This window comes from Oryzias latipes, chromosome 9 (genome assembly GCF_053564925.1).
Source record: "Oryzias latipes strain Hd-rR chromosome 9, Olatipes_Hd-rR_3.1".
Lineage (NCBI taxonomy): Eukaryota > Metazoa > Chordata > Actinopteri > Beloniformes > Adrianichthyidae > Oryzias > Oryzias latipes.
The window spans coordinates 20,445,133-20,468,564 of NC_136245.1; the positions used below are offsets into that span (position 1 = coordinate 20,445,133).

General features: G+C 38.0%; 1 protein-coding gene across 3 annotated transcripts in view; it reads left to right on the forward strand.

Annotated features, from left to right (window-relative positions):
• Nucleotides 1-21,888, forward strand: part of edil3a (EGF like and discoidin domains 3a) — a 130,906-nt gene extending 109,018 nt beyond the window's left edge. For all 3 annotated transcript variants that reach the window (XM_011479264.4, XM_011479262.4, XM_011479263.4), the window contains 2 exons: nucleotides 11,470-11,625; nucleotides 19,041-21,888. In XM_011479264.4, the coding sequence (XP_011477566.1) occupies nucleotides 11,470-11,625; nucleotides 19,041-19,190 (306 nt within the window). In that variant the 3' untranslated portion in view covers nucleotides 19,191-21,888. The remainder of the gene's footprint in view (nucleotides 1-11,469; nucleotides 11,626-19,040) is intronic.
• Nucleotides 21,889-23,432: the final 1,544 nt, after the last annotated feature.

Below are 23,432 nucleotides of genomic sequence, written 5' to 3' on the forward strand. Positions count from 1 at the left end.
GAAGAATGGAAAATGATGGAAAGTAAATATAGAAGACCTTTATTCACACAGTTTTATTTTCAAATTTTATTTCTTGAGTGACCTCTCTGTCTTCAATGAGAGAATGGTTAAAGCCATATTCCTGGTATGCTTACTCTCAATATTAATAAAAAGCTGATTTTGTTTTACCAGTACGCCTTACCAGTTTCAATCAAAATCCCAGATGGAGGCAGATTGCAGAGTTTTTTTTTATCGCTGAGAGCCCATCAGATGTCTACTCACAGTGAACATTAAACAGTGTTTCCCCTAAGTGCAATGTCTAGAGCCTTGTCAAGGCCATTTTTCACACATCTGGTTCAGGCTCCCTCACTTCATTCATACGGATGTGGGAAACACCTGGCTGGTTCCGTGTGCTGTTTTACTTGCTTCTTTGGCTCTAAATGATCCCGGGCACCATGGTTGATTTCTTTCCTGTTCTTTTGCCATGGCCAATTCTCCTCGGTGGCTCCTGCAACGCTGCAAACTAAAATTGACATGCTGAAGTAAGGCTTCATCTGTTTTAGACCTGTGGGCTCCAGTTGGATTTCTATCAGGTTTATTTCATAAATGACTTTGACCTAAGAAGACTTGTTGAAAACAAAACATTTTATTCAGTTATGCTGTTGGAACCTTATTATTTCTTGAATATACCATCTAAATTGCCTGCTTATAGAAAATGTTAAGAAACTTTGAGAGCTGCTCTGGAATTTCTCCATTGTGATTATTTTTTACTCTTTTCTTTTCAATTTTATTTATTTATATATCCCAATATTACAACAATATGGGCTATATAATTATAATTGTTTAAGAACATGAAATTAGTTATGGTATTCAATATTTGTAATAATAATAATAATAATAGTAATTGCTAAAATAAACTAAACAGTCCAAGCCAAACTGGGCATTCCTGCCCTTTGACCCTCCTTCTGGGTAAGGAAAAACTCCTAAAAAAAAACGGATTCCAGGAAAAAGAGAAGAAACCTCAGGGATGCCCACATGAAGGAGGGATTCTCTCCCAGGATGGACAGGGCTCTAAGAGAAAAATTAGCTTATCTAACTCTACAACGACATGTTTAAATAGTGCAGCAGATGTGCTGGAGTTGGGGATGGCCGGGGGCACGAAAGGAGTCAGTGGTAATGCCCAAGTGGAGGTACAGAGAAAAGAACAGATAAAGAATGTTCAGCCAGTGTGCTTTAAGATTTGTAATGAAATGTATGCACAGCTCCATAAAGGAGAAGGGCAAGCAGTGTATACTATGTATACATAATACATAAAATAGTTTAGCCTTAAATACAGAAGGGGTTCATACAAATTTACACCCCGTGTGTCAGAAGATTTATAACCCCCTATTGTAACAGTAAAATTTGTCCAACCCAAAAATCCTTCAGATCCTGTCTGTTTGCTCAGCTGCTGGACAGGACAAGTTAAATGGAAAAATAAAAAAAAAAGATTGGTACTGATGCAAATCAAAGAACTTTAAAACAATGATGAACATATATCATGGTGTTTTAGCAAACAAATCTTCACCTATACCATATGTAGTTGCTTTAGGATGTCTGCAGCAAATTGTTACTCGTTAGTGCATCTCAAAATAAAACACAAGTCACGTCAAGTATGTTATATATCTGTAGCAATGAGGATAGAAAACACAGAAAATCTACTCTTGTTCCCACATTTTCAGGTTTTAGGTATAGTAAAAATTACAAGTTCAGAAGCAAAACGCAGACAGATGGGGGACAGAAATGAATTTAATGAATCAATATTAAAATGGCAAACTAACAGGTTAAATTCTTTTCCGTTTTCTGCCAGCTTAACATTTAACCAGTCCCATGAGAGAAATGATCACACTCAAAGAACTTGACTTCCATTTAATCTACTGTTTCCTCCACAGGTACAACCCAGTAAGCTCCCACAACAGGAAGCATTGTCATTTCACTGGATTATAGAGCTGTTAGTTCAATACAATGTGTTTAAACCCAAAGCTTTTCAGAAACACAGTTGGTTATAGTTAACTGGACAACAGGACTTGATCCCTGCCCAGCTTGACTGATAGCAAGCTGCCAGCTGTCTTGCAGACCAAAAAAACACCATCTATTATGTTTTATTTTGTCTGCAAGTTGAGAATTTCAGCTCTACGAGATGGTAAAATCAGTGAAAATGGTGCTCACTCTTGCAGCTCAAAGTGCTGCAAACTTGGATTATGCTTTCATTATTGTGTTCTGAGCCCGATCCCACAAACCCAGTGACCCTTAATACATAAGAATGAAGAGTGATCAGAGCCACGGCGTATGGATACCATGGAGCTGAATGCTGATTAGGGACAGTTACCATTCGAAGGATATGTAGATCAAACAATACTTCAACAAGAAGGAAGCAAAAGGGGAGAAACTTTCTATGTTTTCTGTGTTTATTTGAAGACAATGAAAGGGTCTGAAAATGTTCCACCTCTAGCAACCAGCTCAAAAAGAGGTATGGTTGGGAAAAGCTGCTGCAGAAAATCCCAGTACGTCGAAACTTTGAGCTCCAGTATCCCGATCAAACACTGAATACCATTCTACATCAGCTCTGTGAAAACAGGATCTTCAAGATCAAGAAAGATCTTTATTGTTGCTCATTAAATTCTCTCAAGGGATTGTTCAAAACTGTTTTTTGCAACATTTGAGCAAGTGATTGCATGATGGAAAAGTCTTATTTTGACTGTGATTTTTGCAGTTTTAAAGAAAATAGGAATGAGATGGATTTCTGTGACATGTTGGTACATATGCAAATGTGCTGGCGTGAAAACTGAAGTGAGGAATAGCAGAGTGGAAGGGAAAGAATTTTAAATGCAAAGCAATGTTCAGACCGTGTTTGGCTTTCAGATTTGTGCGTTTGCTACGGGTATGCAGTTCAGAGTGAGTTACTGCACGGTGTTAACCCTCCTTTATATCCACAGCATTTTGGCTGCGAGATATGCTCTGGCTGGATGATTCTTGCAACGCTTTGCCAAAACAAGTCACCTTTATCAGCGACAAACGCATCTATTCTCGTGACAGAATCACACAGGCCACATGTAGATCTATCATCATGCAGACGGCTACATTGGACTTAGATTTCACACCTTGTGCTCTTAACATCAGTGCCTACAATTCAAATTTCAAGAAGAAGAAAGTGTTTAAATTCATGCTGGAGTGTTTTTAGTGTCACGCTGGCCCCTCTATGATGTTTCCTACTGTTACATTGCCTTTTCTGTGCTGGATGCTCCGAGGCAAACCCAGAATGTGCACACATCTTCCATTCCCTGTGTGAGAGCTCAGCAGGCATTTATACCTTTCGACATGCCATCAGTCCTGCAGAATAATACCGATCACAAAATGTGTTAGAAGGGGAGATTGACTGTGTGTGTTCTGTATGACCATGGGGAAATTTAAATTCCAAGGATAGCAGAGTTCTTCTTCTTTTTTTTTTTTTTGAGAAGACTGTATGTTTATGTGTTGGGTTGATATAGGGGAAAAAAGTGGGTCAGATAAATAGTTTCAGAACTAAAAGAGATAGAACAGTCAGGCACAGAGAGGAAAAGTTGACTTTTTGTTACTCTGTGAACATCCCATTGACTGTACAAGAGGACTGGACTGAGTGACCCCTCCCCTCTTGTGTTTCAAACAGGAAGTAGCCAAAATCCCTTAAAATTCTATTTTGGGCTAATAATCAGTCATTCCATTTTTCCGAATCACCATCCTTGCTCCACTAATTGTTTTTTTTTTTTTAAATGTTCTTGCTAATCCTCATTTTTTTCAGGATTTTTTTTTCTTCTCAAGTTATCAAAATACCTCAATTCAAGCAATCAGATACCTCATTAAAAGTATGTGGCACCCATTAGCCCTCATCTCGAACATTCAAAATCTTTGACAGATTCTCCCAAGCCCATTTTCATGGGAAGGGGTGTAGTCTTCCAACAAGCTTACTCCTGTTTTGTGAGAGTGGTTGCCATAGACACGTTGACTTGGACCAATCACTGCTTACTGACATAATCTGACTCCAACATGGCAGCGCAGAAAAATGGCGACTGAATTGACTTCATTTTGTTGGACCTAGAAGTAAGCCATTTTCTATGGGTGACATCACACTCCCTCTTGTAGTTCAGTTTATCAGGAACTTATGGTGAAGGACTCAAAATGCAGAACATCAGGCTTGATGGCAGGAAACTTTAATAAACTTTAATTAATCAATTCAACGCATGATACAACCAAGAACCAAATTGGAAAGAAAATAGACAGTATGAGGTAACAGATGACCTGAAAAGCAGCCCAAAATACACCGAGGGTAATTAACCGAAAATCTATTTGAATCTGGTGTGACAAGTGTAAAACAAAAAAGGACTAAACCAAGACAACAGAGCTACAAAACAAACAAAAGGCTACAATTCTCACCCTACAGCTTGTCAAATCACATTAAAGGAAGTTTCCAATACAAGTTGTTGTTGAGAAAGGTATTCCACTTTCCTTTTAGTAAAGTTTGCTGGCAATTTGTGTACGCGACTCTGTCGTATAGCAAAACCTCAACCCTCAACCTTGTACACACAGTAACCCAATGTATCCATTCAGACAGGTTTGAGTCTAGACTGTGATCAGGGCAGAACAAGACATGCTTTTATTAATCCTTTAGTGCGTCTGGGATTGATGGATTGATGCTGTGCTGGAAATTATGGCCAATGAAGAAAGACGTCCTCGGCCTGTTCTGTTTCTAATGCAAAGCAGCTGTCAGCTCACATCTGCCCCCTACTGGCGAGGCTAGCCTCACCATCAGCTTATTCTTCGCCTTTACAGTCAGCGTCCTTCTTGCACCTCACTGTTTAAATTGAGTCCTGCAGTTAGACATGAGGCGAAGCGCTCTGAGCCTCACCCGGAGTTTCTGCTCCCTATATGTGATTGTGCAACATTCAAATTCGGCGATTTTAACCTCAGAAACTGTGGAAAACGTGCCGAGTCAACTGAAAATGTGGAAATAATATAGTATGTACTTTTTTCCATTTTATCACAATGACAGGTGAGGCAGAGCCTCACTTGCCTCATATGACCGCTGTTGTTGCAAAACGAGCCCTAATCATCATTTATTTTCTGTTGTGCTAATAATTTGTTGTAAGTTTATGATGAAACCAGAGTTTTGCACTTTGACCAAAAGGCCCACTCTTAGCTCCCATGTCTGCAAAAGAGCATTGATGCACATCTCTTTGTTTGTGCAGAACCAACTAAGTATCTTTTAGCTGCAATATCTTTTTTTTTTTTTTAATTGAAAGAAACAGCTGGAGCGGTGGCCAGCATGGTGGAGTAGTAATTATCACTCTCACCTCACAGGTTTGAATCCCAGTTAGGTTCATGTGCTAAGTTTGCATGGATTTTTCTCTGGGCACTGCAAATTCTTCCTGTAGTCCAACAACATGCTTCATTAGGTCTGAATGTGAGTATTTCTGTTTTGTGACTTCCCCTGTGATGGACTGCGGTAAACCATAGGGCTACCCTGGCTTCGCCCAACAGGATCTGGGTAGGCTCCTGCATCCTGTGACCCTGAACAGCAATAAGGGGGTGTAGGAAAAGGATGTATTAATTGATAGATGTTAACTAAGGCCTGTAGATTCGAGGCATTTCATGGTCCATCATTAGTGTTGTCTTTCTGAGATGTCTAATTGTGGCTATTTTTGCCGTTGTCCTAAATCTTTTTTCTACTCTGAACAGGTAAAACATGTTTGGTAGTAATCAACAACAAATGTGTTTTTAGTTTTAATACATTTAACCAATAATTGTTTTCTTGTAATGTCTTTTACATCTGAAGATCCATCTTTTCCAGAAATCCAAATAAAAAAATGCAACAGATGTGATTTGTTTGCATGTTATGCAGTGTAAGCATGCCTAATTAATTGGGATCTTTGTGCGTGTTAAATTATACAAAAAAAATGCTAAATTTGATAGGCTGATCCAATTAATTTAAGCACATGTCAGTCAATGTGATGCGTTTTCCACTGTGGTAACCTTCTGTGAACGCTATTTCTCCTGGTGATTTCCCACCATCTTGTGTCACAGTACATTCAGGCAAAGTGGATGGTATTAATTTGTGTTGTGTGGCTGACAAAGTTTAAACACAGCGTCAGTCAGAGACGTGCAACTGAATCTGTTATTTTATGTTTTGGCAGGTTAAACAGCAGCAATGCAAATAGGGGGACTTGCCGAGTGGAAAAGTTATGAACTGTCAAGTAATTTTCAGACAGTTCCGGTCCAGGCATGTGGTGTGAACTGGCTAAAATCTGTCTGAAAGCTGACTGGAAATCACTTACAAACCCATTTTTCAAGAGTTGCTTAGAATCAAAACCTTCTAGCACCAGTCAAACCGCTTCTTTTTGCTGGACCAGTCGAAAGAATCACTTCCTGTTGCTCTGTTCAATGGTTTGGGAGCATGGATCAGTCTATCCATATTTGCTAATTCCTGTGCAGGGTCACAGGGATTCTGGGTCCTAACCAGGTACTGTCAGGGAAAGGCAGGGAACACTTTGAGTAGTTTGTCAGTTCATTGCAGGATGTACCATGGATGAGTCTACTTATTCAGCAACCACCACATCACTGCATAATTGGTGTTTGGTCGGCGATGGTGAACCCATCTTGCTTTTATCTTGTTTTTGTTGGCAATTTATTTTATTTGTTTCTGAAAGATTGATTCTTTGTATCAGGATCTCCTTTTAAATTTGGGACTGTCACCATTACCCGCAGAAACAAACATGAATCGTTTTATCTTTATTCAATCCCTTTCTTTAGTAAAAAAAAAATGCATTTTCCTTTATTTAACTTTGACCTTTGACCTTAATTTTAAATCTTTTATGTAATTTTAGGTGAACATTTTCAAGTTGTTTGATTGGTAACAGTGTACTATAGTGATAATGTGATATGCAAATATCTTTTTAGAGAGGCTGCAAGATCTGAGACTTCATGGGAAAGTTGTTGCAAATGGAATTCAGTGAATATAAAGCTCATCTTTAATACAGTATTCTGTCTCAGGCTTGCTTTTCACAGCTGTGTAACTTTGTTTTTGTCAGCAGGCGTTAAAATCTGTCCGTCTAAACTCACCAGTATATAAACATGCAGAGCCCTGAACCCATGGGATTGTGTAACTGCTTAAAGACAGGCCTAGAGCATGGAATTAATGAAGTGAAAGTATTGACAGGCTGCAGACAGCTGACTCCTGTGCCACTGTTACTATGCTTGACACATAGAATGAAGCTCTTAATTCATTCTGAATTGCATTGCATGTTTAATTTCCCCTGAGTCAATGCTACCTGAACTTAGCTCCATTCAATGTCATTTTATTTCTTTGGTCTTGCTCTTTTTTGCAAAGCCCTCCTGAGACCTTGTGCTCATTTTACATGATGGAGACCCTGTGAATGTGTTAGTACAACAAAGGTTTTGTTCAGCCTGACCACATTAGCTGTACAATGTTAACAAGTTAAACATGTGATGAAAAATCAAACCTACAGATATTAAAAACTTAGAAAAAGGAAACATTGTGTTTTTATGCTCTCAACACAACTTTAGGCCTCAACAAGGTTGTTTGATCGTTGTTGCATCAACTCAAAACATACATAGTGAATGGAAAGTAATGTCTTAATGTTATCAACTCCCTGTGTGTCTTAAGCTGTTTTGATTGCCGAAGGGGGGGAAAGAGTTTCTTTTGATTTTTAAATGCTTGTCTTCGTATAGTGTGTTTTTCCACCTTCTACAAGGTCCAGAAGTGCTTTGTTGTTACAGTCACATTCACCCACACATTTGCACACCGCTGACAGCAAAGCTTCAAAGCTGCCATGATACTCAATGTTTTACCCAAGGACACTTTGACAACATGGACGGTCAGAACGGTAATCAAACCTGCAATCAGAAATCGGCCGTGTCGCCTTATCCACACCCAACCTCTGGGTAGCAAACTCTGCCTTTAACTGGAAGCATATTTTACTGTTTTGAGGTGAAACCTTCATTTATTCCAAGAGAAAAGGGAAAAATGTAGTTATATGGAGAGGATTTTAGACTGCAGTATGAAATTTCTTACCTCTCAGTAAACTCTGTACCCTTATTAAAATGTAGACATTTTTCCCACTGCGGCGGTATTTCAAAACAGGAAGAATAACTCAGATTGCTACCCACTTGTAGTTTGCTGTCTCTGAGTTTATTTACAATACAGTTTGTTTACCCAATAAGTATATGGAAATGCAGAGAAAAAGCAGTCCTGAAATAATGACCAGAGCTTTTCTTATTTCCTTATTTTTGTGCATCTTTCCTTTATATTTAAAGTAAAACATGATGTGAATGAAGCACACTTTTCTCCCTAGACCCACTGTCATTATTTCCAATAGGCTTATGTTCAGGTAAAACACTCCTGTTTCTAATCAAGCCTGACAAAAAATACTTAAGTGTTCAGTGTTCCTGTCTTAGAAAAGTAAACTGCATCCACTACTGACTGGTATAAATAGCATTAGATAACGAAACATGACAGTCCTAACTACAACTAATAGTACAATTAAGAATTTTCATTTAAAAAGAAGTCATGTAGTTCTCCTTCTAAGCAGGGCAGAGACGTCAATCATCACAGAGTAAGTTGTGTTTTATATGTTGTATGTTGCACTGATCCATGTGATGTGTTTGGGTACAAAGACTTTCTTAAATTCAGGCATTCTCAATTCATCCCAAAGACACAAAATAGAACCAAACTCTTTTTAGAGTGTTTGAAAGAGCAAAACTGTTGCAAAATCAAATTTGAAAACAAACATTTTTATCTTTTAGACCATGATTTTTTGTGAAATATGAAATGTCATATCAAGAGATTTAGTTAAAAAACACTAAAATCCTAAATGCTGCCGAGTAAATATGGATTTATTTCACAGCTGTGAATTCCGAGCTATAAAATATACACAACATGGGCAGTATTCTCTCACCCTTTCATCAGCTGGGCAGGCTGAATGATCTTGCATCATTTTCAGAACAATCGGCACAGCTGGAAGGACAATGCTAGCAGAATGCTATTTATGCATATACTGTCTTCATTAAAAAGGACACGGGGCTCCTTAAAAGCCTTCTCTTGCTGCATATTTTTGTTATCCTATAGTGGCAAAGCCACTTCAGATAGTAACTTTAGAGATTTACACACCAAGTCTTGTCCTAATGAGGAGAGATGCCAGAAGTGTTTGCCTGGAAAACTTTTACAAACATTGGTCCCTTGTATTCTGTCATGAAGATAAGTGCAAATAGGTAGGTAAATGTGCCCCCCCCCCCCCCCCCTCGAAATTATAGCTTTCTTTATGTAAGAATATGAGCCAAGATTAAAGCTAATGTAATCTTGTTTTGTAATCTCAGACAAAGTGAGCAAAACCCTGAAATTGATCCTTTTCTCACTTTGAGGTATTTACCCAGCATGCTTTCAAAGAGCAGCAGGAATCACACGTACTCCTAGTTTGTCTCGCTTAAAACCAGACTGAAGAGCAAATGGAGTTGAAAGCGAGATGGAAAAATAACAGAGGGCTGAGACTGGAGGAAAGACCTTGCTTTAACAAGCTTATCTTGCTTCCTAATTTGGTTTGGGCCATCAAAGTGCTGAGAGCCGGCGTCGCTAGGGGCGGTCGTATTTTTTGACCGCTACCTGTGACAGCAATTACAGGTTTCGCTTCAAGCGTGCCTTTGTTTTGGTGGCAGACTTGACTGCTTGGTTGGAACGAGATTACCCGAACGCTCCACAACTGGAGCATAATCAAAGCCTCCCAATGCAAGGTGCCATGGCCCTCTGAATATACCAAACAGCTCCTGTCACAGTTTTTTGCTGGTCCCTTCTATTCAGTGAGGCTTCTGGTGACATTATTGCCTCAATAAGTGAGCAGTTGTTTGAAAGGATTCAGATGCATCATGGGAAAATTACCCTTGGAGCTGCATCAGCCAAACAGAGAGTGAACATTAAAGATAATGCAAGAGCCACTTCTAGGCTGAATATGAGCAGTGAATTGGACTTTATACATTTAGTGGCCTTGACTTGATGGACAAAATGATCGTTTTCTTCAAAAAGCACATCAGCTGTTCAACATTGAACACTCCCTTTGGGAGTAAGTATGTCAAACATGAAGCAGTAAATAAAAAAGGACAAGGCAGGACCTAAAGCAATTCTTAAACTTCATATACATTGATGGACCATTCCTTTTGATTTTATTTTATTTTTGCTTTTACTGAGCACCATATTAGCAGAAGTTCAGTCGGCTTTAATGATTTCTTGAGAGTTGTCAAAAGAAAAAGAAATGCTCACTTAGGTTTTGCCATTTTATATTGATATATTTCTTAACCGTTTAATCTATTTGGGGACTGCCATGTTATGTCATTTCCAGAAGAGCAGGATATATTATCCTTAGGCCCACAGTATCTCTCAGTCATTCAGAGAGAGGAATGTTGAGTTCCTGTTGTGTGCATGCAGCAAATATGCTCTTTTGCTAAAATACCCAAAGTAATTTTACTTCCTGTGTTGAGAGTAAAGTTTAAACTGTTAACATCACAGTTCCATTAATTATGTTTTTTTTAAACAAAATGCTCTCAATCTGATTAATTTAGTGTTTCTCAGACTTTTAATAAATGTAGGTAGGAAGTTAATTTAGTCGCACTAAGCTTTGCAAATGCAAAAACATCCTGCACATACGTTGTCCCCATTTATTACCTAATTATGAGGTTTATTTAAAAATAACAACCTTTATCACAGTAATGCAAGCTATGCTTTGCACTCACCGCCTGCTTTGTGCATACAATGGCTTCCACTTAACTTCTGTTTTGGAGTGTTTACATGTATTATTCATTTTTGGTCCTTAGCACAGCAGAAAGATTTCATTAAAAAACAACAAATAAGTAAGAAAAAACATCCAATGTTTAGACATCATGACAGAATATATTCTCCATGTCTCAGAGTCACACGCACACACTGTTTCTAATGCATTATGGGATTGAGCCCAAATTAATTTTAGTCTCAAACCACTTGCTTTGAGTCCTTGTCCAAAAAAATAAAGCATAAATGAACACAAAAATGTCAATAAATGTAACAGTTTGCATGTTTACTGCCAAGAAGCCTTGCACAGTAAATTGTTTGCAGCAAATGAGATCCTATTAAAAATTAACCCAAATGGAGGAGTGAGAGTGTCAGAAGCTGCTGCAGCGTGCAGTTTCTGTTTTGCTGAGGCGAGGTTGTGGACTTACCCTTGTTGTTCAATATTCTGTGAATAATTGAAACCGACTTGACTTACATCCAATGTCTGTATTCAGTAAATCTGCAGATGACATGAAAAGAGGGAACAAAAAGATGATAAATGGCCTTATTGTGAAAAGTGTGCTGAATTGTTGCTGAAATTCTCTGCTAAGTTTTTTTTTTTTCTGCCTTACTTTTTGTCTTACTTCTTTTCTCTTCGTTTTTCTTAGGTGGATTTGCTTGTGCCAACCAAGGTAACTGGTATCATCACCCAGGGAGCCAAAGACTTCGGCCATGTCCAGTTTGTTGGCTCGTACAAAATTGCCTACAGTAACGATGGAGAGCGGTGGAATGTGTATCAAGATGAGAAACAAGGGAAAGACAAGGTAAATACAAACTTTAGCTTAGGACAAGTCATGCATTTTCTTTTTTAAAAACGAGTCAATTTACTCTTGAACCCTTTTTATCGTTATTCTATTAGATTATATTTTCTTAGTAGAAAAAATGAAAACTGTTGAAATAATCAGATACTTTGAAAACTGTGAGGAAAGTTTGTTATTAATATCATACAGCCATTCAGTTGTGAAAGTGTGAGCTGGAGACGGCAAAAGCCATTAAAACCACAGACACATGAAAAGTAAATGTAGAAAAAGGGAATCTACTGCAAAGGTGTCAATTTTGGGAGCTGCCTGTCTGCTTCTTGTTTCCACTTACCTTCAGCATCTTCTTATCTGTGACTCAAACAGACCCTGGCTGGTCTCCTCTGTTGCATCTGCTTGGTTTGGAATGAGATAAGACCTCACTGTCAAGCTGGCTTGGTCAGTGCTTTGCTGAAAATCTTGTTTACAGCCCCTTCAGCGGAGTGCACATTTCCACTGCAGTCGCCCACAACAGAGGCTGTGCAGAGCTGCTGCGGCTTTTTTTTTTGCTGATAGGTAGCCTATATTCTAATATGTTATATCATAACGTTACAAAACAATTCAGGAACTTGTGTAAAATTAGTAAATTAGGATTTAATGAAAGCATATAAACCAAAATTGGTCCACTTCATTCAAAGACCATTCCTCCATGATTCCTTCTGGCAAAATAGAAATGGAAATATGCTCACCTATAATTAAATCGGTTAGTTCAAGTCCACAATTTTTCAAAATAAAGATATTATATGTACTATGGTCTCCAAGGGAAAAGATATCTGATTATGTGCAAATCCGTTGTAATGTATTGACTATGCTTGACATTTAAAATGCATTAAGTGCAAAATTCCTGGACTTGGGCGTCTCTTGCATGGGTTTTGTTTTATCCCATAGATGGCAGCACTAGTTATCCAATATGGCAGCGCCCCTGTTTAATTCAAGGAGGGCCCAAGTCCAGAGACTTTAGTTTGCTAGTCCTCTGAAATTATAAGAGTGAGGTGCTTCATACTATAGCATTTGTACGCTATGAACTGGTGCTAAATCTGGGTAAAGTATTAATTATTTGGTGTAGCCTCCCTTTAAGCTATGCAATGAAAATCATTTCCTGGAAAAACAAACCTCTTGGACTTGGGCCCCTTTTGAACTAACCGATTCAATTCAAGGGTGAAAATTAGTACATTTAACTATTTATCTTACAGAAGGTATGTGTAAAACTGTTAAAGAGCATTCAAATTGTGCTAGCTTTTAGTTTTTATTAGTCTTTTGTCACTTGTTTATGTAAAAATGTAGAACCAAAATGTAATGGTACAGTTTTGCTGAACATTTTTTCATGGTTCAGGTTTTCATTTCACACTCAGGCCAATCGTCTGCCATCTTTGTACATAAACTGCTCCAGAAATCTTTGTGGACATTAAGCTGTGACTGTGAGCTTCAAAGGGAGAAAAGTTCACACAGTATTTTCCACACTATTGGGGGGCGGATAATAAAGCACATCGTCAATGAATGGTCTATGGCTATGTATGAATTCCTTTACTACTCGCTACATAGAGCACTATAGTTTTTCTAGTGCTGTACAAATCTACTATTCCAAAATCGAGTGCCCTAGAAATTTCCCAGAAATCTCTGCCCAAAACCATTGTGCATCGATGCTCACTAGATTGGCGAATATAGACAAGAATGTATTGCATTTGAACAATTTTTGTGCAAAAAATTATTTAAATGAGGTTTTTTTTAATAATCCTTCAAAGTTTTCATTATCAGAACACAGTGGATTCATGAATAGTCGTTGTAGACCACTCATATCCATTACATTTTCACTTCATGAAAGTGGTGACATCATATCCGCCTTTATAAAAAGAAAGTAATGAGCATGGTGTACAAAGTGCTTTTAAAATCCAGGGCACTAGATAGTCCCGCACTATGGTTTTTTAGTAGTAGGGGTTAGGGTGGGAATTCGGACATAGCCTTTTGTCATATATGGTGCTTTAGCTATAATGGTAGTGATGAGCGCACAAACAACAGGGCAGGAAGCTTAGACCAGAGAGCAGTTTTTGAGGAGCTCACATCATTTTCTTCTTTCATGGTCAAAGTAACACATTTAAAGCAGAACAATCAAGAAAACAACTAAATCTGGACAATCCCAGTTCAGCTGGTGAATCCTTTGGGTTAATGGGTTAAACCATTGCTCTAAAACAAACACGCACTAAACAAGTATTTTAAATAAAGTTTTACCATAAGATAAATATATATTTTTTTAATCTTTCATGTGGATCACATGCTGGTTTAAAATAAATATGTGCACTTTCTCTTCTTGCTCCAGGTGCTGCAACAAAAGCTAAAAAATATTTTTCCACCACCGAGGCTTCGTCTAGTAACTTGATAAGTTTATGACTGCTATAAGAATCTTTGGCCTGCAGTCAATGCTTGCTCAGCATGCTTTTCACTCAAGCAATCTCAGCAATGAAAGTGCTGGAGTGACATGGGATGTTCGAAAAGCTCTGTTGACATCTCAGGAAACTGCTGTCTTTTTTTTTTTGCTTTTTGTCAATGTAAAGGTTTAATGTGGTTTCTCTTTTTATCTTTCAGTCTGTATTGTGCCCTGTGGTGTAACTGTTCTATGAATGTCAACTGTGCTTTAGCCAGACTTCTGAAAAAAACAACAACAAATAGCTGTTTAGATGTAGACAACGGCTCTTCAAGGTCTTTCCATTCTACAACTGAAGCAGCCATTAAGGCTGGAGGACACATTTGGCTCTTAGACTCCTGAGGCTCCTCCTGCCACTGCACAATGCTTGACTTGGCATTGATATACTATGAGTGTGTGCACATTGTGTGTGTTTGTCTCACTAAAACACAGTGGTAGAAGCTTGTAAGTATTCTTCTCAGCTTCCCCCCGCAGCCCCTGTGTGGCAGAAGCTGCAGGCAGTTACATCTAGATTGAGAGAGGAGGCTCTGTCAGAATACATATGTTGTCAAAGCAGGCACAGCGGCATGCTCAACAATCCTGCTGCAAAATCTATAGAGTACCGTGTTTGCCTCTTCCTGAAAATCCCAGATAACCACACGTAGCTAAAACAACAAACAGTGATGCCTGTTGTTTAAACATTTCATTATTCATCCTATTGACTCCACACACTCTAGTCACATGTTGACTCATCCTGCAACCCTGTTCTTGCTTGGGTCTCTATTTCTGCAATCCGTGGGTGGAACTCTAACTTTATTGGTTATTTTTTTATGGAATGAGTTCCAAAAGCTTTCTTTTTTAATTTTAAAAATTGCCAAACTTCCACTGACTCTTAAAAGTTTTATTTAGTTCTTCAGTGCAAAAACTGTTGATGAACCGTTTTCCAAAAGGTGTCTCTGAACGCTTCCTATAATGTGGCGCCCGCAGCAGCGGAGAGATTTAGATATACAATGACCCCAAAGAACTGAAACTGCTACGTCAACCATTTTTTTACTATTCCCTCCTCTTGAACTGGACGAGCTAGATGCCCCAGTGGCTCCGTTTTATGCATACCATTTTTATATGCTGCACTGCTGCTTTACTTATCAACTATTCCCAAAAGAACTATTCAAAAAAAAAAAAGCACGGCATATGACATGTAGCTTCTCGTGTCAGTCGCCTGTCTTCTGTTGCCCAAACGCAACGGCTGCCTGGCAAGATAATCACAAGTCAGGCTACATCTGCAGTGGCTTCCTCAATTATAATGCAGCTGCAGTGGGACACAGGAAGTCAGCTGCCTGCTTCTCTTCATTAAATCTAAATCTTCTCAGCTAAGCTGCTCAAACTCAAAACGTTTGCGAGTCCAATCAGTGGAAAAACACCAACAATGGAAAACATTCAAAGAGGTTGGAAACACATTGCATTGTTAGTTTCCAATAAATGTGTTGTCATTTTTGGGGAGGACATTTTTTGAGATATCGTTTCCTAGCAAACCTGATGTATTACATAAAACATGTCAGTTATATTAATATTTATCAGATCATCAAGGAATTTCAAAACCGTTTTATATAAGGTCATGTGTTAATCTCCTCATTGGACACAACTGTCAAGGTCATCGTCATCCTCACCCTTTTTTTACTTTCTTCTCAACATTTTGAGCTATTACACGTCTCTTTGCCTTCATCCAGCTCCACAGAGTCTGTTTTACACACGTGGTTTTTGACACTATGCGCGTCCCCTGACAGCCGAGGACGGTCCCTCTCATTTTCCTCCATGTTGCATGTTTCATGACCATCCTGCCTCTCGTACCTAGCTATCATGGAGCCCGGCCCCCAGTACAGTCAGAAATGACAGCACAGCAGCGATGTGACACATTTTTCGCTCCCCAGATTAAGATTATGTTCTGTGACGTCCACCTTCTCTCCTTCTGTCTGTCTGTGTTTATTATGATGCCACGCGTCAGTATTAGTAATAAGCAATTTGGAAACAACAGAAAGTGAACATGTTTAAATCCTGTGTCTTATGCACATATTTATGTGTAAGAAGAGGGCTTTCATGGTGTCACACTTTATGAGACAAGGAGTTTTCAGATGATTGCTTATCCAAAATAAAACAGGTTCAGCTCAGTGAGCAGCAATGAGAACAGGACACTTGCCCACAATGTGGCTCCACTAACTACATATGTAGATCATGTTGATGTGTTGTGTTGACACTTGTGTATTGAAGAGGCAATCACTGGAGCACGGAAGATAAAAGCAGCTTGTTTAATCCAAACCACATGGTAGGTTTCAAAAGACTTTAAGAAAAAAGTGTTCTGTTGTAAAGAATTTCACAAGTAAATAGATTCTTTACCTACTTCTTTGCAAATGAAACTAAAGATCTTTTTTAAACAACAGTTGAAGAAACAAAACCAATTTTATGACCAGTTTAAATTTAAATGTTATTGTATTTTTGTTTCTGAGGTCAGAATAAGCATTATTTCTATGGTGTTTTTCAGGCTCACCATAATCAAAGCATACGGTCTATTTCCAGTATGCATGTCTGTGTAAAGGCAAAAATGAGTGCAAGAAAATGACGAGAAAAAAAGTGACAGTAAAGGAGGCGACCTGCTGATGTCAACGAAATAAAGAAAATCATAAACCAGCAAACCTGCTTTACAGGTTTTCAAAGAGAAAGTTACACAAGCAATAAGAGAAAAAAGACAGATTTTTAGTACTGCACATGCATAGCCCTGCTAAAACTACTGAACCGCATAGCTACAGAGTAAATCAACTAACATACGTACTCTGTAAATAATAGTTTTACTGTCACATCAATGCTTATTGCTCGAGGATGTTTGGAAGTATGTTCTTCTGGGTAGGGAAATGATCCATTACGGTGCTTGAATGCTATCAACCATTTTCCCATCAAAGCCTTTTGCAGCATCAGTGTACTGTTTTTAAAACTTAACCTTGTGGCAGGATTAAAGGTAGAGCCACAAACCCAATATGAAATGAATTTCCATCCACAGTGGCTGTCAATTAGCACATTGGGATAATCCCTTATTGAACATGTTGATGTGATAGGTAAACACTAACAAGTATTTTAATGAATACTGGAATCAGTAAAAATTTTGTAATTACAATTATGTTTATGCCCAAAATTGGTAAAAGTTAAAAAATTGCATTCATCACAGTTAATTTTATTGAACAGAGCCCTCTCTTCATGTACCTTAGACTTGGATTAATGCAGCAGCTGATTATATTTACATACTTAATTACAGTCAAAAAAACTAAAAAACATGTTTTATGCAAAGTTATGCACATTTATTGACTATATTAATCAGATTGTACTTCTATTTGTAGTTTTTTTAAACCAGACTAGTTGGAGTGTAAAATGTGTTTTCCACTCTATGAATATTTTCTCCAACCACTTAACGTCTTTTCTGCTGCTCTGCCAAACTGCTCACGCTCCTGAGAACATCTGAAAGAAAGTCACTCGACAGTCTGTTCAAAAAATGGAAATCTTTGCTACCAGCTCCTGTTGGGATTTAGACCTCTGATTGTGTATTCTACACAACAGTGTTCTGATCAATTGAAACGATTAGATCCTTAAGTGAAGCCTTTCCTGTAGAGAGACATTTATTTGTAACATTTTTCATTTCAGGATGATTAAAAGATGCTGATAAGTAGTGGAACTTGGGGTTCAGTGCATCTCCACATATGCACAAAACTTTTTCAAAATTCTAGAAAAAAACACAATTTCAAAATTACAGTGTTTTCATTAAATCATAATTATGCAAGTTACACAAACCAACTCATGCAATAAGTAAGTCAAAAACACGGATGTGGACAATACTTTGATTCACAGCAGATTTGTTCAAATTAGCGCTCATCATCATCTATGAAAGATGATGGGTCTGCATCTTTTTTAGGCCATGGAGCGGCAAGCTCTTTACACGTGGCATGATGCGGTTTGGGGAAATTGTGGTTGAAGATTTTGCAGAGGTGCTGTGGATTTAAGAATTCTGCATGACCCGCCCAACTTTTGATGAGCTGTGTCATGCTGTGGGACCTCTTGTGGCGCCCGCTGTGCAGCACCCAAGGCAGCCAGTTCCTACCAAGAAGTGCATTGCCATTGCTATCCACAACCTGGCTACATGTGGTCATGTCACTCATTTAATTTGAAAAATGTATTTCCATTGCAGTTTTGCTAAATATGTCAATTGTTAAATAGCCTCAAAAACCACCTCCTCCAAGTGCAAAACCTTTTATCAAGTTTTTACAAAATTGTCGTGTTTTCATTAGGCAAATTTGCCATCTCAAATACAATTAGCGCAACTTCCTAATCAATGGAAATGCAGATACTTAGATTTTTAGATGTTTTAGGTCTTCCAATATATATTTGCATTGAAAGTTAAACCAGGTCGAACTTTGACCAATCAGGGACTCTGATTTGGAAGTGACTTATAGGTAGCATGCCTTTTAATTCATGGCAGTGACAACTGTTTGAAAATTGATCACGGACGAAAAATTAATTATTGCGTTTGTGCCCGGCAGACACCAAGTCTGTCATATATCGGAGTAGAACCATGAAAGCAAGATTTGCGAAATTTGCACCGCATTTCGCACCAAGCCACGCGCTCGTGTGCACACTATGTGCACGTCACATGCCTGGTGTGAACGTAACTATATGTTGCGTTATAGACAAGCACCAAAAACAAAATGCTTTGTACTGACTGCCAATATTTACGCTGCCTCATTCTTTGCCTCTTGAGGCAAATGATTTAAGAAAACCATCAAACACAACTAGAGCTTTGACAAAAAAAAGTTTAATATTTCATCATATTTATGCTCCAACATGTTAAAGTCCAATGCCTTAAGTTGAATTTGTTTAAAATGAACCTTTTGTTTTTCAGAAGCAATTTATATAATTATATTTATGATTACTTCTGTTATTTTTTCAGGTGTTCCAGGGGAACTTTGACAACGACACACACAGAAAGAACGTGATAGATCCACCCATCTATGCTCGGCTGGTTCGAATCTTGCCTTGGTCGTGGTACGGCAGAATCACTTTGCGCGCAGAAATACTGGGATGCACTGAGGAGGAGTGACGCCGCTGTCTCCATCCCTCTGCCCACCGTTCCCAGTCCCTTTGGCATATTGAAGATCATGTGGTACTTCAGAGAGAAACTGTTTAACCTGTAAAAAGAAATCGATTTCCAATGGATTTTTCAAGATAAGCATTGAGTTGTGGTGGGTTACTGATTTTTTTTTTTTTTTTGTACAATAATTTAAAACTAGCCCCCCGCTTCACTTTTTGTCTTTCAGCTTCTTATTGAAAGTGTGATCTCTGTCTTTTTATTCTCAAGATTTGCCATCCTGTTTGGAATGAACTTCTACTGCATAATATAAATAAATATGAGTGGGGGCAGAGGAGGGTTTGGAGTCTGAGAGAAAGAGGGGGGGTTCTTTCCGTGGTTTGATCTTGTTTCCATGGAAGCTGTTGTACAGTGTCACTTTTTAACAAAGATGTGAAATCTGTCTGTTGTGCTTCGCTTCACTGGACATAATTAACCAGCTTCATCTCAAAACTGAAATGTCTGAGGTATCATGTACAGACAACATTGTTCGACATATTAAGAAATATGTTTTTGAGTTGATTACTTCACCTCCCCTTAAGCCATGCATTTACCCTAAGAGACACTGGCATTGCTCTCATCAATCAAAACAATATTATTACTCTTGTGTCACATGTAATAGGAACTGCATGGTGCGTGAATTATAAATGTATATAATGACAAATCATTTTAAAAATCATCATCCCTGAGAACTGAGGGCTTTGATTTGGAGTCCTGTTTTCCTGTGCATTTCTGAAATCATGCTCAAACATTACACTAAAATGCAAACGCTTGCTAAAAGTGACTGAAATGTGAGATAGAAAAGCACTGCAGCGAAAACTGCCCATCACATCTAGCTGGTTGTTTTCTTGCCTGCACGAGGATATCACTCCGAATTCTTTTTTACAGTTTTCTTTGTGCCGCTGCTATTTTCACATTCATTTTTGTTCCTTTCTTTTTTGTGTGTCTGATGTTCGATTCATGAAGTTTGCATTCGATGTCTGTCCTCGTGTCATCTCAGAGAGAAAAGTTAAATCACTAAAAGAAAAAGAAGAACTCAGGACAGATTCAGTTCATATTCTAATTGTCATTGTCAGCCTCATGTTCGTCAAAGTTTTAGAAACAAAAAAAGCACTTGTTTGATTCTGCATATGTGCTTTTTTTTTTAAACTTTGAAAATAGATAAACTGCGACATAAAAAAAAAACTTTTTTGTTCAACAAAAGGTCTAAATTAATGTGTATATATATGTCCTCTTAAACCTTTATTTAAAATTAACATGGCAACAATACGAAGTTTACATTTATTTTTCAAGGTTTCCAATTAACCTTCTGAATAAAGACAGAGAAGTAATTAAATGTTTGAGAGCCTGTGGTTGTTTTTCACACAAAATGATCACAGCTGTCTGCACTTTAAACGGCTGCAGGAAGCCGGGAAATTTCAGAAACACATGATACTCTGAAGGGACTGTTACACTAGTCACATCAAAACATTTTGTCCATGCAGTTTCGCTGCAAACATTTAACTGTTGGCTGCATCAAGTAATGCTAAATTAAAAAAAAACAAAAAAAGCAAATGAATAAAATGTTTACAGGCCACTCATCTGTTCCTAAAAACAAACCGTAGTGGTTTGCTCTCCTAAAGCTCTGCAATGTAACAATAACTGACAGTTACAGCATTTATAGTTTTCAATTTCTGGACAAATCATGTCACACATCCAGAACATAATTTATTTGCAGTTAAACTGCAAACTTGTCCAAAAATAATCCAATAGTAGAGAAAAAAATTGAAATATCAGGATTGTCCAGTAGTTTGCACAGGTTTTAGTGTCACTGTACCACTTATAATCACACCTGCAAGTATATGTGGGCATTGAACTGCCAGAAAAAAGTGAGGACCTTGAAAAGAACAGGAAGTGACCGTAACCATGGCTTTGGTTTTGGCAAACTGTATTGTGATGCCCAATATGGCTACTATATATGACATACTTGTAAACTGTAATGGTCCTGTTGTGTTTTAAGATAGGAATTCTTTCCTTAAGTGTGAGTTACATTGAAAGCCTTTGCTCAAGATTATATGAGTCTCCTTCTTGTTGTGAATCGGTGACTTTCACTCATTTGTTTGTGGGCACAGAATAAATAGAAATATATCTAACAGATTTTTTTTTTATTATAAAATTGGACTCTTTGCTTTATTGCTCGTATTGGCCAGCATTTGCTCTGACTGAGCTTTGTAGTTGGCTTCCTGTGGGTATTTTTTATGGAGCAGGGCTACTGCAGAGCTCTGAGGAAGTTTGCATGATACATGAGTTTGAACAGTGCGTTGTAACAAAGATATCCACAGGCACATTGTTCCTGCATATCATGACGATCTAATCCTTTTGGATTGGTACCCTCCATCGGCTGTCATGTGCACTGTAAAACTTCACCTCCAGATCTAAAAGGGGTTTTAAAAAAAATAGAAGATGAAAAAACGCAGTGGAAAGCCATGGTGTCTTTGTGTTTGTGTGTCGACTGTTCACACTATATTTCTTTCTGCCATCGCCGGAGTGTCAACCGCTGTCTAGAAATCACAGCTCGCGTAATACTGGTTAAAGTCAAGCCTGCAGAGGAGGGTGAGGAACTGTGTACAGTTCAACATTGCTTTAAAGAAAAGCTCTTTGAGTTTGACACATAAATACATATCTGTGAAAACGGTGTGTGGTCTTTGTTTTCTTTACATTTCAGAGTCTTTCACAGTCTAGACACATTTAGGTGTTAAACTTAGCTGATCAATATTTGAAAGTGTTGCATTACCTTTAATGCTGAGTTCAGTCTGTGCAACTTGAAGATCTAGTTTAGTTTGTACACCAAGAGCTGCATACAGATCCCACTTTACTGTTTCCTGACATCCAGCGCACCTTTAGCATTTGAATAAAAGGTGAATAGAAAAATGCCACAGAAAAACGTTTCTTGGTTTTTACAGTGTAGTGCCGTCCACGGATTAAACCTGGCTCAGTGTAAACATCAATTTCACAGCTTTAAATGGCTTTCATTGATTTGCCGCATTGTGCCGTTGTCAGGATCGGTGTCTCCCTGAGGTGGCTCCTTGCCGTTGTGGCGGGATATCAGAATGTGAGCTGAAGGGGGGCTGGCACATGGTCAGGTCAGCTGAACTGCCCAGTAATGATTCTGCAGTCAAAGTGTAAGTGCAAGGGCAGCTAATCAGCTTGTAACTTTTGGTGAGGACAGCTACTTTGCAATTAAAGGTTGATTTAAAAGAAATAAGTTTAGTGCTGTTCCCATTAGAGAGATCAGTAAAGATCGGATGCTCAGAGGGGAGTGATCTCAGTCATCAAGAAAGACTACTCCCTGAAGGGCATTTGACTTAATTAAATGATTCCACAACAAATTGTTTCATCTCATATCAGCAATGATGCAGTTTATGAAGAAATAGTCTCTGTTTTTACAGTTTTTGGTTTCAAAGTGCCCTCTAACATGTGCAGTTTTGCAAATCTAACTAATGCCAGCACTATAATAATAATTAGTTTCAGTCTTCCCTTTGTCTTTATTTCAGGCATTATACCCCCGAAGAAAAACGAGGTGAGAGAAAGCCTCCTTAAAGCTTTTGTCGCAAAAACAGCTCACTGTGAGACATCCCAGAACACTGTAACATGACATTAATGTCACTATAGCCTTTTGCTATGTGATGGAGCTTTAGTTTGTAATGGTTATGAGATGTGTTATAAAATCAGCTTTTTCTTCATTTTAAACACTTGTTTTGTAAATTCCTGGAATCCCGGTCTTATTAAAAAAAAAGAGAGAAAGAAGCATAAATTAATTTTACATTTAAATCTCAGCTTTTTAACGTCCTTTTTTGATTGGCTTTTCATCATCTCTCAAATGTCATTTCTCTTTTTTTCTCCTTAAAAAAACACAAATAATTTAAAGTTAAAATAATTTATTCATTTTTCTGAGCAAATAGAAATTTTCATAGAAAAGGTTTAGAAAGAATGAACATTTTTACAGGCAAAACAATGGATTGATTTGTGATTTTTATGGATTTCAAAGTTTGATTGTGGAAACAATTCTTTTTTCTTTTTGGTCGGGTAGTCCAATCTTTCCAAAGTTGCATTTTAAAAATGAAAGTGAATTATTACAAATGCTCTGAGTTGCATGTGTAATTACACAAAAGCCGAAAAAGCTGTAATTCACTTGAAGTGCTCTCCATAAGTAATTCAATTCAATTTGATCACAGT